An 18,012-nucleotide genomic window follows, 5' to 3' on the forward strand; every position below is an offset into this window, starting at 1 on the left:
GATCTTTCTTTTTCACAGAAATGAGTGGCAAAATCATGTTGCTCAAAGTCACTTATGTTTTGAAACCTGATGGAATCAACTACATAAGGAGAAATTCATACAGGTGAAAATACAGATGTATAACATTAGTGGGGGAGCACAGTTAAATGGGTGCTTGGATCACATATACAAGAAATTTTAGTTATTTTAACTTTACTAACTGTTAAAATTTTAAAATAGATATTTGGTTTTATATAAATAACCTTACACTTCATACAGACTTCTAGCAAAAAAAGAAAGAAAAAAAAAACAACAACAACAGATGATAAAAGTGTGGTCCATCACACTTAACCAAGTAAATTCTTGGTTAATTTCACTTTGGTTTTACAACATGCATTGAGGTAACGTTTTCAGGTAAAAGTTGAAGTCCCACTTTGTCATTTTTATTTGGAATATTGTGACAACAGGAGGAGAGGGGAGAAGAAGCAACAACATTTATTGAGTGCCTACTATATCCCAGGTACCAGAGTAAGTGCTCTTTGTAGAAATCTCAATGAATTCTACCCACACCCCTCTTAGGAAGTCTTACTAGCCTTACAGACTATAAATGTGAGGTTTTAAGAGATTAACTAATTTCCCAAGGTTTCTTAGCCATGTAGGGTCAGGACTAGAGTTGAGTCACACCTTATCATGCTCCTTTTCAAGCCTAAATGGAGTGAAACCAGTGCAGAGAAAGAAATCCAAGCCACTTTAGATCAGACACTTAAGAAACCCTTACCTTGTTTTTGTATTTTAAGTTCTCAAAATTTAGCCTATCAAGCACATAATATGATACAGAACAAAAAGGCAGGCTCGATCCCTAGTGTGGGGCATGCAGGAGGCAGCCGATGGATGATTCTCTCTCATCACTGATGTTTCTCTCCCTTTCTTTTTGAAATTAATAAAAATATATTTTTAAAAATAAATAAAATTACCTCTTCCTAAAAAAGATCTCAGAAGTAGAAAGCAGAACCACTGACTTCCAAGGAATCGAACTGTGACCTCCTGGTTCATAGGTAAACACTCAACCACTGAGTCATGCCTGCTAGGCTGTATTTCTAAGTGTTAATTAATTTTTAAGCTTCTTTATGTATGTATACATGTAAACATTAAACATGATAACGATCATACAGTCTGAAAAGTTTAATAAAGTGTTATATTTAAGAATGCTCACTTGTAAATTATGTCTGCAGTGCAGTATATGATGACGTGGCATATGCCAATATTCTCTTGTAAGTATTAAGTTCTGCGGGAGCACATGTGTTAGGCCGAACGAGGAGAGCCAGCAGAAGAAAACCTACCTTGGTCACATGGCTTCCACCAGCGTGGTCAGTTTGACAAAAAATGTTCAAATGGGAAACCTTCTAGAAGTGACATTTATTATATGTTTATATTTTTAAAGAAACTCATTCATTAAATGTCCTAAGTGTTTGAATTCTTTAGCATCACCTGTGCTTTCAGGTAGTGTCCTTGGTTTGAAGACGTCCGTTCTGAGAAGAAAAACACTGCTGTTAACAACAGCGTGGACCATTGGGCAGGTTCCCATGCTAAGCTTTGCCACCCCCTGCCTCCTCCAGATGCTGCAAATGATCTTCCTTGTTGTTCTTGTTCTAGATACTTCTGGACATGGTGTAAATACATCTGATATGTATCCCATCCCCAACACCTTAGACTATGGAAACAAAACTTACAAAATAATCAGTGCAAATATGACGTGGTACACAGCAATGAGAGCCTGCATGCTGCACGGAGCGGAACTGGCCAGCATTACAGATCAGTATCACCAGTCCTTCCTCACTGTTATCCTCAACCGGCTAGGACATGCCCACTGGATTGGACTGTTCAGTGCAGATGTACGTGTCCTCAGACCCCTTGGACAATCCTCACCTCACCCCGTTTCACATCTACTTCCTCAGGAGGCGAGCCACTGAAATCAGCACAGAAAAAAATTTCCCCAGAAGTAATAGTAAATGTAACATTTAGGCCATTGGTTTATGCAGTAACTACTGACCAACCTTATGAGCAGCCTGTGACCACAAAATATGGACACCTTCTTAGAATAAATATCCACTTGCCTAGTTTCTGTAAATAAATGCCCTTCAAAATTTCTATGAAATTTTCTGAGAAATTTCAAGATGCTTCCTCATGCACTGGAACACATCCTACACTCAAGCACCTTTATTTGGGTAATTTGTTGCATTTAAGAAATTCCCAAGAAAAACAAATCATGCTTCCTGTTTAGAAAGTTGGCCATTAATAACTTCAGTATCCCTTGACATTTACCATGTAGGTTATTTTTCTCCTCTGGGAATGTAGTTTGGAGAGTAAGGTGGGGTTTTTTTTTTTAAGTTTCCTTTTGTCTTTAATAAAAATAATCACACACTCAAATTAGTGAAAGTAAATCAATTCTATCCTGACCTCTAGTGCTACTCCCCAAAGTCAATCACTGTTAGCCATTTCTGGTGTGTCATTTAGAAATTTTCTGCACAGGCACATATATGTAAATGTAATGGATGAACATGTATATTGTTTTTTAAATATAAATGAGAACTTGCTAGATATGCTATATCTTTAAACTTGCTTTTTTATTTAATATACCTTGTACAGCTTTCAATGTCAGTACATAAAAATCTAACACATGTAAGGATACATCACACTTTATTAAACAATTCTCCTCTGAATGGATAGCTGGGTTCATCCCAGTTTTCACAATAACAAACAATGCACAACAAATATCCTGTGCAGGTAGGATGAGTTCCCAGAAATGAAGTTGCTCAGTACACTTTGAATTGTAACAAGTAGTCCCTGCAATTTACATGCCAACATTAGTGTATGAAAATATCTAGTTTTTTCACATCTTCGCCAACACTGGGTATGTCAAAATGTTAATCCTTGCCAGTGAGATAGGTAAAAGGATGGTGTTCATGGCTGACTGTGTTTTCATATTGCAGAATGTTTTAACTTATGTAGTCGATTTTTGCTTTATGGCCTCTGGATTTTCTATCAGACTTGGAGAGATTTTTCCCACACTAGGAGTATAAAATATGTAGCCAAGTTTTCTTTAGCACTCCTATATGTTCAATTTTATGTTTGAATCTTTGATCATTCTGAAATTTATTTTGGTGTAAAGAACAAGGTATTGATCCAACTTCACTCTGATTGCTTGCTGGGAAATTACGGTGGCAGGGAGCCAAGGATGCCCCAAAACTAAAGAAGACATCTCTCAGGCAGATGTTCTTTTTTGTCAGGCCATATGCACAAGCTGTCCTAGACCCCCTGAAATAGAAATCTAAGATGTGGAAATACAAATCTGTGTGTGGAGTGAGGGATGCCCACACAGCATTGGGTGATGCCCAAACAACGGTCTTGGCAAGGAAATGATGGCTCCGTTTCCCTCCACAGGATGGTCTCAGTTTTGAGTGGTTAGATGGCACCAAGTCCTCCTTCACTTTTTGGAAAGAGGATGAGCCATCCTTCCTGGGTGACTGTGGTTTTGCTGACACCAATGGGTTCTGGAGTATCACAGCCTGTGAGACATTTCTGCAAGGAGCCATTTGTCATGTACCTGCTGGTAGGTTCAATTCTATTCAACTAAAAGCATATGTACTGTGCACCTACTGCATGCCAGGCAGTGTGCTAAGCAGGAGCTAGGAGGAAGAGTAGTAAGGAGTGTCTGCCTCAAGAAGCCCTTGGTCTGGTAGGTGATGTACAGACAAATAACTGTTATACAAGGCAGGGCTACCAAACAATATGAGAGGTAGCAAGTGTTGTGGGGGTTAGCAAGAAAAGAGCACATCATATCCACTTGGAAAATGCAGAAAGACTTCTTGAAGGACTTAACTGTGGAGATTTCCCTTGAAGAATGGGTGGGATATAAACGAGGTAATGATGGGACATTTTGAGCAGAAAAGGTTGGGCAAAGACATGGAAGGAAGGAAGGACTGAGCATGTATAAGCCAAAGCTGATATTGAGATTTTCCTACATCACAAATTATGGTTAAGGGAGAGGTATGAAATCAGTTAGAAATGTGGGTTAGGAGAATCAACGACCTTGAATGCCAGATTGGGGATTTATGTGTAAGTCAACAATGAATAGGATTCTAGAGTTATTCTGATAATAATAGCAATGATATTTATGTCTATATCACACACACACACACACACACAGATATATATATATATATATATATATATATATATATATATATATATATATATATATATATAATGTTAAGATGATAATAACATCTCATTATACTTAAAGTTCACCTGGCTATGCCAGGCCAAGTGAACTTTATTTTAAAGATGAAACAAATTCAGAACATTAAATAGCTTCTTGAAGATTTCACAGATGTCCATCAACAGCCCCAGTAATAACAGACAAGTTTCCTTGCTTTCTGGTGTGATGTTTATCCATCACACCAGATCCTCATTCCCTTGATTGCTGCAGTGTATATAGAGTCCTTAACACTAGTTGGTCTCTTTTTGAATCTCTCATTTAGTAAAAGGCACTTACTTTTTACATTCTGGATATGATAAGTCAAATAGAGTGCACATTATGTACCTTCAGATCAAAATAATTCAGGCTGAAAGTCATATACTTTGGAAAAGCCAATCCTGCTTCTAAAACACCATAAGAGTTAGCCTTCCCTTTCAACAACACTGCATTTATTGAGTGCTTTAGAAACATCGGGTACTATCTCACTTGAACTTCTCAAGCTGTAAGAAAGATGTTGTTAGATCTCTTGTGTAGATAAAGAAACCAAAGTATAGGGAGGTTACATATCAGGCCCACAGCCACCTACCTAGGATCTCAGCGTGACGTGTCTGACTCTTGTGCTAGCCCTCTGAAGCAAAGTCCACCCCAAATTTCCCTGTGTTACGTGATGTGATGTGATGTTATATGATACACTATTGAATGCATTATTTTCTCTAATAGGTTGATTAGCAGGTAAGGATTTGCTAAATCTATAATATGCAGCACTGCATGTAATAAATTTTGTACATTGCCTTTGGAATTGCCTTTTGCCAGCTTCATTCAGCTGCCAGTATTCCTAAGAATCATATCCCTCAATGTGATATTAATGGTAAACATGAAAGTCAGCCACCTCACCCAGGCAGCCCCCAGACTAAGCCTCTATACCCTGTCATGTGCAGGTAAAGGTTATTTCTGCCAGAAATGCTATAAACCAGTCCTGGTTTTGTAATCATGTATATTAAACCACTCTACAGACTATTACCATGAAAATCTCATTACATATATTTATCTTGGTCTTTCATAGAATGTAATGCAATACTCATCTCAACTCGGTCACCACACTGAAATCATAACTGATTTTTGTTTATAGAAACAAGACCATTTGGACACCCAGAGCTGTGCTCTGAAACATCTATTCCCTGGATAAAATTCAAAAGTAATTGCTACAGTTTTTCTACAGTCCTAGACAGTATGAGTTTTGAAGCTGCTCATGAATTTTGCAAAAAGGAAGGTAATTCTTTTGTGATGGTAACATACTTTCAATGTGTTCCTTCTTTTTTACATTTTATTTTTGGGAGTATTACATATGTCCCCCTGTTACCCCCTTTAACCCCTCCACCCGGCTCCTGCCCCACCCCAAGCCCTCACCACACTATTGTCTGTGTCCATGGTCTATGTCAATGTGTTCCTTCATGATATTTTAGTAAACAATCTAATTTTTTTCTGATGATTTAGTGATTTTAGCAGCAATAAAAACGCTGAAAAAATAAATAGCATTACATTTATTTGGAGGATGGTTCATGTATGAAACTACAGGCCCAGTGCATGAATTCGTGCACAGGTGCAGTCCCTCAGCCCAGCCTGTACCCTCTTGTAGTCCGGGAGCCCCAGGGGATGTCAGACATCCCTCTCGCAGTCCGGGGCTCTCACAGTCTGGAACCCCTCGCTTCTTACTGTCTGCCTGCAGCAGAGGTGGGAGAGGCTCCCACCACTGCCACTGTGCTCGCCAGCCGTGAGCCCGGCTTCTGGCTGAGTGGTGCTCCCCTTGTGGGAGCGCACTGACCACCAGGGGCCAGTTCCTGCATTGAGCATCTTCCCCCTGGTGGTCAGTGCACATCATAGTGACTGGTCAACTGTCTGCCCCCTGGTGGTCAGTGCACATTATAGCAAGTGGTTGAGCATCCTTAGCATATCATTAGCATATTACGCTTTGATTGGTTGAACAGCCAACCAGTAGACCGGACAGTTAGCATATTAGGCTTTTATTATATAGGATTAAATGTCCAGTATAAAACTTAAGATGATGTCTCAGAATACTCTACTTCCCTCCTCTCCCAAACAAAATGTTCTTTTGGTAAAGGAACATCTAAGAAAAGGCATGTTTGGAGCAATAGAGAACATTTTGATTTTTCTTAGAAGTAATAAAATAGAAAGTAACTATGTGAATGCTTTTGAATTACAGATTTTTTATGTTCCCTAAAATTAATATTCTATGCTTTTACTTCTGAGATTAAAGCTTGTTTCTCTTAATAAATGTGGTTTTGCTTTAACATTTTTCAACAAAAATCACTTACATACACTGGAAATTTTCACTTTTCAGAGCCTGAGCTTTACAAATTATGGTATGGGAAACATTTTTAAAATTGTATTTACATGTGAACACAAGTACTTGTTCATTTGCTGTTTGTCTTTTACAGGATCTAGTCTTTTAACAATCAAGGATGAGGCTGAAAATTCATTTCTCCTAGAAGAGCTCTCTGTTTTTGTTTCTTCTGTCCAGATGGTTTGGCTGAATGCTCAGTTTGACGATGACAGTAAGTAATTGGTGTAGAAAAGAGGAGAGAGCAAAAATAGGCACATGGTGGTCAAGGTTGGTGAAAATGGCCTCTACAAACCAGAAAACTCTCCTTGAATAGAGTGGCTGTGAAAAATAGCACAAGTGTTAAAGCCATTTCTTCCAAAAAAACATTGCTAACCCTTTTCTCTATACTATCCTTTCCTGTGAAATAACCCCAAATGAAAACAAACAAGTTTATCTGCATGAAGATGCTTGACTGGATCTTTAGGTTCACAGACTGAGTCATAGACACCAAACCATATTCATTTGAAAATACCCCAGGTTCCTGGGTGTTAAAAAGCACAATAGAGTGTGATGGTAACATTTAGTAAGCAATCTAATTTTTTGTCTGATGATTTAATAATTTTAGCAGTCATAAAAGCATTGAAAAATAAATAGTATTAAATTTGTTTAATGTTTCAGTGATGAATTATGCTATTAAAATTATTTGCTACCCATAACAACCAAAGTTTATATTCAAATGAGAGCATAGTGTTTTTTCCTTTATTTAAATGATGGTTATTGAAAGTACATGTGAATACAATTATTTTAAGTGGCATGGACAGCTTAGATCCTATAAAATAAGTGGTGTACCAAAGTAGAGGGTGGGTCTACCCTGGCAAGCAGTATTATTTCAATCACTGACATTATTTAGAATTTCTAGCACATGATGATAAAAAGCTGCCTGACTTTTAGTTAGTTTTATTGTTGATTTTAAATCCTTTTTGGACAATGCACCTCTTCATTTCCTACACATGGATGGACTCTCCCATGGCCCCGCCCTTTGGTATACCACTGGCTTGCTATTTAAAGAAACTCACTGTAAAATTCTTTTAGAAATTGAGCCATTTTGTAATGACATAGATGTTAGGACTTCAAAGGATTTTTTCTATGTTATTAGTTTAGTTTATTAAATGATTTCTTTAAGTTGCTTGTAATGATAAGAAATATTTCAAAATCCACACTTACGTTAGCAAACATGAAATCCTTGGTGAACTAAATTGGAACTAAGTTAAAATGAATCGAGAGTTGTTCACAAGGCAACTTAACTAATACCTACCTTGTGATGTTGAGTTCATAACTGTATTTACTGAGTTAAAAGCGCCAGATAAGGAGAGAATCTCATTAAATTTAGGGGCTGCTTTTTATGGTTTATTCCAGTCTTCGTAGGTTAGATAACCAATGGTCATTTTAAAATCAGCAATTTTTCCACAGATAAAACCATGAAGTGGTTTGACGGAACTCCCACAGACCAATCAAACTGGGGCATTCGGAAGCCAGAGATGGACCACATCAAACCTCCTCTGTGTGCTGCCCTGAGGATCCCCGAAGGAGTGTGGCAGTTATCCCCGTGTCAAGAAAAAAAAGGATTTATATGTAAACTGGAGGCAGGTGGGTAAAGTCAGAGGGTGATTCTTCATTTTGACTCCACCCTATGTAATATTGACCCACCTATTTAGCATCTAAAGCTTTTAAAATCCAAGTATTCAGGGAGTACAGATATAGTTTATTCACATTTTTATTGCAAACAAAATGCACAGTGCTGAGACTGAATGGGAATTGTTTGGCTTAAAAAAGGCAGTGTATGTGTTTGTAAGCACTAACAATGATTACTGTAAATCAGGGGTCAGCAAACTTTTCCCGTAAAGGGCTAGATAGAACTATTTCAGGCTCTGGGGGCCATATGGTCTCGGTCCTGCTGCCACCGTAGCATGAAAACAGCCACACACAATGCGGAAATGAAATGTGGCTGACTTCCAATGAAACATCTACACTAATAAAAGTGTAATATGCTAATTAGACTGGACAGCCAAACAGACCTTCCGGACAAAGTCACGGTGGCAGGGGCTGAGGCAGAGGCAGTTAGGCACGATCAGCCAGGCAGGCAGGCCAGCAGTTAGGAGCCAGTGATCCGGATTGCGAGAGGGATGTCTGACTGCCCCAAGGGGTCCCACATTGTGAGAGGGTGCAGGCCGAGCTGAACACCCCTCCCCTGCACAAATTTTGTGCACCAGGCCTCTAGTTACTTATAAAAACAGAAGCCCAGATTTAACCCATGGGCCATAGTTTGCTGAGCTCTGCTACAAACAATGACATCATTTTACTGACTTAAAAGAAAAACTTCATTTCATTTTCTTTTATATTTAATTTTAGATATTCGCATGGCAAAGGAACATCCAGGAAAAGGTATGTTTGGAGTAGAGAACATTTTGATTTTTCTTAGAAGTAATAAAATAGAAAGTAACTATGTGAGGGTGTCTATTGTACTTCATTGCCATTGAAGTTTTCCCTTTTTTTCATCTTCTTTCAGGACCAAGTCACAGCATCGTACCATTGGCAGTAGCGCTGACACTGATAGCAATTTTAGCCATTTCCACACTTGCCTTCTACATAAACAAGCACAGGAGTGGTGCCTTCAGGAGACTTGTGGAGTTTCGGAATCCTTACTATCCCACAACCAACTTCAGTGCAGGACATTTGGAAGAAAATATTCTCATTTCAGATCTTGAGAAAAATGACCAACAGTGAGGAAGCCACAGTCATGTGGGCGAGTAAAGAAGACCTCAAGGAGAGCCTGTCTGTATTTTTCTTTACAGACCAGATGCCATTATACTGTGAATTGTGTCACTAAACGTGATAATCTCAAAGTGAATTATAACCAAATTAGAAGGGTGTTGATTTATTCATTTCCCGCAACTATGACCTATTCTTTCAAAGGGGAAATTACACAATGGTTATTATTCTGAAAACAAGAACTATTAAAAGAAACTCCTTCTCAAAAACTCTCAAACCAATGTTAATTACAGTTTTTGCATTACTGTTTCTACCAAACATTTTGGGGGGAATTTTAAAACTCAGCTATTTAGACATTTACCCACTTTCATTCCATGAAAAGAGAGGAAGTAAAACAAAATGTAAAGCCATAAACTTATATGTGATAGGAAAAGGAAAAACCTTCTGAGAGGTTTCTTCTTTGTTTTTAATGCAATCTTTTTAATCCAATCAGTTTTAACAGCAGGGTTTGGAAAGTACTGATTTCTAAGCTTAAAAGTCACAGGTTCTGGGCTCTAAACTAATACTTCGGGTGACTCATTTTTATTACTTCTGACTTCTCAAACCAAAGGAGAAGAAAATTTACTTTTCTTTAAATAGTAAAATCTTGGTTAGCAGTGTGCTTTCATAAACAACCACACAATGTGGCCCAAAATATTCCATTATTAAGTGATGACTAAGTTTGATAGTTAAAAATATCTTAGAGATAAGCTTAAAAGGAATTTATTGAGATCCTAAATCTGTTAAAACTCATGGATTTTATTAAAAACTAAAGGTATAAAATAATATTTAACACCCCTAACAACCAAAAAAATATAAAATGTAACTTGAATTTAAAGGGGAAAAATTGAAGATCTGAATTATAGTCCCATTAGAACCAGGCTCAAGAATATGTTGAGCAGTACTAGGTAAATTATTCTTCAGCAGTAATTTAGACCCCTTTGCTGTTTAAGTGAGTTTATTTGGAGTGTTCTGTTTGGTAAACTGTGGTTCTGGGGAACCATCTCCATTGTGTTGAACTAGTAAGTGCAGTCGGTAAATAATGATTAAAAGCATGCCACTGTCCATAAATTTAAAATCACTGCTTTTTATCTTCCTTCATTAATTTCTTACAAAGAAGCATGACTTCACCATCAATATTTAAGGGTTTACTCATTCCATAAATGTTTATTGAATTTCTATTAAGAACCAAGTGCCAATCTATAAACTGGAGGTACTGGGGTAAGCATGTCCATGAGATCTCTGCTTTCAGGGCACTTCTTTTCTAATGAAGGAAAGTGGACAGTAAACCAGTAAAGAAATGCAGGAGCAGAAAATATCAGGTGGTTATGAATATTCAGTAAGGTCCCATGATAGAGAAAAACTGGGGGTTATCAGGGTCTTCCTAGAGTGTGCATTTTAGTTATTACAACCAACTGCCTCAAAGCTGGTGGCCACTAGTCACAAGGTGGAGCTCCGGGAGAAGGTATGAATACATTTCCAAGTGGCAAACCATCATCATTAGAAATACATCTGAAGAGCATGCCCTCAGAATGAAATCCCCATAGCTTGAAACAGTAAATACAGCTTCCCAAAGCAGCTCTTTGCTACTGTTGTGTGTGTAGTTTATACACTGGAACAATCAGCTTCCATAAGTTTTATAAGTTTTAAGACTTCATGTTTTTAAAGATATTATATTATGTGACAGTTTTATATTTATGACTCAAAAGAATGATTGGCTTGAACTAACCAGATGCTATAAAAGCCCAATATAATAATTTATGAAGTGAAATTAAAGTTCTGTTCTGGTCTTTTCAATGGAGTTGGTAAAAAAAAAAAAAAAAAAAAAAAAAAAAAAAGCTAATCAATTATCCTTCCAGTCAAGCTATGTTGAAGTGGAATAGTCACACATAACAAGCTGACCAAGTATGTCATTCGTAAAGTGGTTCTGCAGAAAGAAACTATACTGCTTGTCAATGCTCTGTACTTTGATACTGAATCCTGCAAGTTCAAAAATAGAAAGTACCGAAGTATGTTTTATTCATATATGTGCACTTTAATAAACATTTTTCCATATATATTTTTAATCTGAAATTGATTTCACAGCTATAGCCTGAAAAGAAAAAAGTAGCAAGGTTACAAACACATTTATGCATAATTAATGTGCCCCCTCTTTAAAAAATCAGTTATTTTCTATGACTCCAGGTCAGGGGTTGGCAAACTCATTAGTCAACAGAGCCAAATATCAACAGTACAACGATTGAAATTTCTTTTGAGAGCCAAATTTTTAAAACTTAAACTATATAGGTAGGTACATTGTTATTAACTTAATTAGGCTACTCCTAAACTGGCCTTTGGTCCTCAATCTGATTGAGGTACGTTCACTGAGGTCGATCCCTTCCAACTCTCCCATCCACACTCGTCTTGTATACTTGTTTCGTCTATCTCCTTTCCAAAAACCGACTTCTGCGTATGGGCCACGAAGTTTCAATCGCACTGTACGTGCACGCCCGCACGTGGTATTTTGTGGAAGAGCCACACTCCAGGGGCCAAAGAGCCGCATGTGGCTCGCGAGCCGCGGTTTGCTGACCATTGCTCTAGGTAATGGAAAACCTTGGATTTTTCTTGTAAGTCCAATGGCTCTTCCCATCCCAGCAGTCTTCTTGCAGTTTAAATGCTTCTTGTACTGAAAGGTCCCCTCCCTATCAAGCATGGATTAGACGGTGTCTTTAGATAAAGGTTCAGTCTTTTGGAGTTTCCTTTCCCTCCTCGAAACGATGGATGGATATATGAGAACTCGGTGTGCCCTTGCGGTACTGGGGGGAGAAGGTGATAACTGACTGCGGATGTGTGTTACCTGGGGTCCACTGAAGGAAGTTGTTTGGTCCCACTCTTGGGAATTCTGCTGGAATCTGTTATAGTTCAGTGGTTCTCAACCTGTGGGTCGCGACCCTTTGGGGGTCGAACGACCCTTTCACAGGGGTCGCCTAAGACCATTGGAAAACACATATATAATTACATATTGTTTTTGTGATTAATCACTATGCTTTAATTATGTTCAATTTGTAACAATGAAAATACATCCTGCATATCAGATATTTACATGACGATTCATAACAGTAGCAAAATTACAGTTATGAAGTAGCAATGAGAATAATTTTATGGTTGGGGGTCACCACAACATGAGGAACTGTATTAAAGGGTCGCGGCATTAGGAAGGTTGAGAACCACTGCTATAGTTGGTGCAAACTGTAGTCTATTCTCTTTGATTTGGCCCCATCCCGCCTCTCTCTGGCACCACCTAATCCCGGGAGAATTGGTTGTGACTCCCATTCAATTTCCTCCCTGGACATTGCAATTCTTGGCTCCAAGGCCACTTCAACCCTGCAGTAGTGAGGCCCTGTCCAGCACCTTCTGCTACTCTGTTAATGAGGGGAGGCTACATACTGTAGCAAACAATCCCAAAATTTTAGTGGTCTAACAAGCAAAGGTTCATGCCTCCTCCACACCAAAGTGAGCTTGTAGGGGGACTTGGTTTTATTCAGTTATTGGCAGGTCCCAGTTCTTCCCTACAGTCAGGCCTCCATCTCCTAAAGCCTTGGAGTCTTCCAGTGGGTCTCCTGCCTCTGAAGACGTTAACTTGGATACGTGTTTGATTAACCATGTAGCTAAGTCTTCAAACTGAGGACATATTTCCCGAAGGTGCATAAAGATTTCCAAGGGACAGAGGGGCATGGGTATCTTTAAGGAGCTTAGTTTCCAGAATCTTTTTTTTAAATATATTTTATTGATTTTTTACAGAGAGGAAGGGAAAGGGATAGAGTGTTAGAAACATCGATGAGAGAGAAACCGATCAGCTGCCTCCTGCACACCCTCCACTGGGGATGTGCCCGCAACCAAGTTCCATGCCCTTGACCAGAATTGAACCTGGGACCCTTCAGTCCGCAGGCCGATGTTCTATCCACTGAGCCAAACCGGTTAGGGCAGTTTCCAGAATCTTTAACTTTCATACAGTCTTTCTTAGGATGGTTTGCTTGGGAACACCCTGAGATGATGGTGTCATACTGATTCTTATTTCCTATGTCTTTACACAAATGCTTGTCTTTACCTTAAAAAAATGACATGGCTTCTACTCCAAATCTTACTGTGCTCCTTTACTTTGGGGAAGCCTCCCTGGCACCAAAGAAAAATGTTCAAAGTACTGTAAAGATGTCAGTGCAGCATCTTCTAATAAAGGATTTATGAACCCAGTGCACGGCGTCTTGTCTTTCCCTGTATCCATACATTTTTCTGTTAAGGGTGAAGTGTTGAGTTAGCAATTCCATGTTGGGATATTTTGAGTTAATATGCATTGAATAGTGGAACATCAGAGATGATAACCACTTTGTTTAAGACTTTATTTCATCCATCCCTTGGAGAGAAAATCTGGAGAAAGCAAGGAGAGTGTAGATATTGATAAGAATCTGATGTCTTAACTTTATCCTGGTAAAAAGCTCATGGCAGAGCTCTTAGATTTATCTATCTTAGATTTCACAGGGTGAGTAAGAGCATACTTGTTGAGTTGAAAAATAAAATCAGACTTTTTCTAAACATTGTCTTATTTGGCTCACGGTTTTGACAATGAAACCTGGCCTTACCAATTAAGTTATTATGATGAATATTTTTCATTAGTTGAATAAACTAAATTTGCAACTCTAGTGTTCTGATTAAAGTACTTATTAAAATGAAGACATTTTAATAAAAAAGAATTTATTGAAGTATAATGAAATTAACATTTCATTTTCCCAACCTTACCTTGTATAATCAGGTAAAATAAAGTGTCTATAAATGAAAGAATAGCAGTCATAATTAATAGTCATTTGAAAAGTCTTAGTAAAGCCTTTTAATTTTACTTCTAGGAAATTGACAGTTAATCATTCTAATGATTGGGTAGCAAATTCTTTTGCAAATTGAGTGTTTCCAGTTCTTTACTTTAAGCAAAATTCAAGAAGAACATAATCAAATTGTCAGTTGATAGATGATGAAAATAATTTTTAATGTATAATCACTATGATTTTTGGCACATATGAGAAAATAATTCAAATAATGGAGTTATCTTATATAGTAATAGGCTAATATGCAAATTGTCCCCTCAGCAGTTCGACTAACCAGGAGTTCGACCACCTGCTATGACATGTGCTGGCCACCAGGGGGTGGTGCAGAATGAAGGCTCTGGCCAGCGGCCAGTGGCTGGCAGCTGGGGGAAGGAAGGCCCCAATTGGCCCTGATTGCCGGCCAGACCTGGGAACCCTGGCCGTGCACGAATTTTGTGCACTGAGCCTCTAGTATAGCTATAACAAACCTCCTTTCATTCCCATCTTTTTATTTACATGAACAAATTTTCTATATTTGACGGGATAGGTAGAGTATGTTGTGGAAGCAAACAAACCCTCTAAAATAGCAGTGGTTAGAAATGAAACTCAGAAGTTACTTCTTGGTCATGCAAAGCCTGCTATGGTTCCATTGGCTCTCCAGGGCAGTTCACTTACAAGCAGTAACTCATAGATATGGGCTGCATGTTTTCCAGTGATGCTATTGCAGGAAAAGGGAGTAGAGAACTCTTTAGTTCCAGGGTCCTAACTCAACACATGGCACTTCCACTCATAGACCATTGGCCAGAACTAGTCACGTGGTCCAACCTTAAGGAAGTCTGAAAGGTTTCCCAGTGTACTCAGAAGAAGAGGGTAACCGACTATGGAGAGCACCAGCAATTTCAACCTGAGTTTCTACCAGAAAAAAAGGGAGGGGGAGGATAATCCCTGCTGAATCCTGACTTATTCTAACAATTTTAAATTAATATTAACTTGTCTATGATACATCAATTTCATTGATATGCATTACCTATAGCATTTTAGTTTGACATATACTATTTATTAACTGTTGTAATATATTTATGTTGTTCTGATCAATTGTGTACTGATAATAACTGAAATAACTCAATATGGAAAAACTGTATAACACAACCTATCTTCACAGGAGAAATTTTAAAATAATATATATATTTACTGCAGGCAAATATGACAAGGTGATGAATAAAATATTTTCAAGAGTAAAAATATATTGCATTAGGATAAAATTCTGTGGGGAGATTGGAACAGTTTATATAAAAGACTAATGTGAAGAAGAAAGTAAAACATCTGAATGTTAAAGAGTTGTGTATGTTTTTTTTCTATTTTAAAATAAATTAAGATAAAATTCAAATTGTTTTGGTGCCTCCAATCAAAAAAACCACAAAATGAGTCCCATGTATACCAGTGACCTTCTTTACTCAGAGTTAATTAACACAAGCACTTGCTTCTTGCAGAGCACTTTGCTGTAATTTAGAACAAATTAAGGGGAAAATAATTCAAGTGCTGTTTTCTTCACACCATGAAGTGAGCATGATGGGCCAAAGTTAACTCATTTAAAATATTGTCACCCATTTCTTGTAATTATGAGTAGCAATACCATTATAATTTTGCAAAAAAAAGAGAAAAAAGACATCCTGATCTATGCTATTTTCAGTTTGTTTCCTGTGCTTCTATTTAATAATGGAAATTGATTTTTAAAACTAATATAACGTGCCTTTTCATTTCTCCCATTAAGTCTCTCATTTACATTAAATTCAAGCATTGCACATTTTCCAGGGTATTTTTTCACATAAATATATTTTGAATTTAATATGGCAAATTATTAAAAGACTGTATTAATATTTTCTCTTGCCCCTCCCCCAACTCTGAAGTTGTGACTTTATTTCTGTATGGTGGTTTGTGAATTAACCTGAGCTTCTTCAGCCTCAGCTTAGGAGGTCATGTCCCCAGGAGATTATTTAAACTTTTTTCTACCTTTTTAGGCAGTAGAATTTGGTAGGAGCTGGAAACCCAACTCAAATATGTAGGAATCAGCCGGTCTCTTGTTCCTATAGACTGGGGTGAAGGAGACACCCAGAACCACAAGGAGAGCGAGGGAAAACACCGAAAAGAATAGGGAGAGGTGGGCACTTAACAGGAAGTGTTTACCTCAGTGTGTCACCAGGGACTGAAGTTCCTCATTCAAAATGTGGTTCTGTGGAGACTAACGAGGAGCCTGCTCAAGACTGAGCATGCCTGAATTAATGCAATGTTTGCTCAGGCTGGATATCCGCCTGTGTATTCCTCAAGCAAGAGATCCTCTGGTCAGACAAGACATTGTTTTACTCCCTTTTACTCCAAGATGACACCTAAAGATGCAAAAGAAAAAGTCTCTCTGCACACTGCCAGCAGGGGGCGCATCCGTCGGAAGCAGCGCCTCCTGGCAGCAAGGACAGATGGAAGAGCTTGGTGATGCTGGTACTCACTACAGAAACTCCCTGCAGTTAACGTGGCAATTCACACACCCCCAGGGAAGACTAGTGAAGAAGTTCTCCTTGTTTCTGTAACAGTGGTTTTCAACCTTCTGGCCCTTTAAATGCAGTTCCTCATGTTGTGACCCAACCAAAAAATTATTTCTGTTGCTACTTCATAACTGTAATGTTGTTACTGTTAGGAATCGTAATGTAAATATCTGATATGCAGGATGGCTTAGGTAACCCCTGGGAAAGGGTCGTTCGACCGCCAAAGGGGTCGCGACCCACAGGTTGAGAACCGCTGCTTTAGGGGCTCATCTGTATTTGCATGTTAAGTAAATTTAACATTATATTTAAATAATAAGCTGTGTTTGTTTTAAAAATGTAGCTCCATGGACGGTAGCCATTATCACATTGTATATTGTTACAAGCCTTCCTTATTCTGCACCTGAAGCCCATTTATCTCACTTACTCAGTCCTGGCCTCTAGTCAGGGAATCAAAATTACCAGTTGAAGTGAGAAATCATAAACATTGATAGATGCATACTTAGGTTAAACATTTCATTTGCTATTGGAACACATAAATATATATTTATCCACAATTATTTGGTGTCTGGACATTGCCATTCATTTACCATTGCTTTCTGTTGGTCTCAAGCATAGAGCATGCCCATAAGATTTTGTTCACAATCTCCAGCTTCAGTGTCTTTAGAGGAGTGAAAATTTAAAGGTAGCTGTGGACCAATTTGGCTGCAAAGCCCTAAATTTTTATATTTTTCCCCAATATTTATAATTGTCTTGTTCAACAATAGAATTTTTAGCTATGTACCTTTATCAATTCTTTGCAAAGCATTTAGCTTAGTTTTCATTAAGAACTCTCTTTTCACACTCACAGCTTTTTTCATACTCATATTTTTAATATAACTTAAATGATAAAATTACCATACCCAGTACAATTGACATAAATGGATTTGGGGACCAACACAATCAACTCACATTCATCGTAAGAGGGACGTGAAGGAGCAGCAGCCCTTTAACAGCATATTTCACAGAGGGCTTGGCTGAGCAGCAGGGCAACGCAATTTTAATTCAGCTGTTGGTGTTTAAGGCTTACTCCAAATTTGAAGTGGGACTCTCCCTCAGAACTTAACTCTGAAATCCACACAGGTTGGATCTGAGCATAAATAAGCAAGTCATCTGCAACAGAGAAAATAGCTCTCCAGGAGATTGTAACTTGGTTAAACATGTCTGAGAAAAGAAAGCAAGAAGATGCTGAGGAAGGGGTTAGGGAGGGGAATCTGTCCC

The 18,012-nt window shown here is 38.2% G+C and overlaps 1 protein-coding gene across 2 annotated transcripts in view; it reads left to right on the forward strand.

Moving 5' to 3' along the window:
* Positions 1–11,192, forward strand: part of PLA2R1 (phospholipase A2 receptor 1) — a gene marked incomplete at its 5' end in the record, with an annotated part of 107,767 nt that extends 96,575 nt beyond the window's left edge. For both annotated transcript variants that reach the window (XM_081095897.1, XM_081095896.1), the window contains 7 exons: positions 1,633–1,871; positions 3,421–3,589; positions 5,367–5,507; positions 6,694–6,810; positions 8,049–8,225; positions 8,988–9,020; positions 9,145–11,192. In XM_081095897.1, the coding sequence (XP_080952023.1) occupies positions 1,633–1,871; positions 3,421–3,589; positions 5,367–5,507; positions 6,694–6,810; positions 8,049–8,225; positions 8,988–9,020; positions 9,145–9,362 (1,094 nt within the window). In that variant the 3' untranslated portion in view covers positions 9,363–11,192. The remainder of the gene's footprint in view (positions 1–1,632; positions 1,872–3,420; positions 3,590–5,366; positions 5,508–6,693; positions 6,811–8,048; positions 8,226–8,987; positions 9,021–9,144) is intronic.
* Between the last annotated feature and the right edge of the window lie 6,820 nt (positions 11,193–18,012).

Source organism: Myotis nattereri, assembly GCF_964212035.1.
Source record: "Myotis nattereri genome assembly, chromosome: 7".
In the NCBI taxonomy this organism is placed as follows: Eukaryota; Metazoa; Chordata; class Mammalia; order Chiroptera; family Vespertilionidae; genus Myotis; species Myotis nattereri.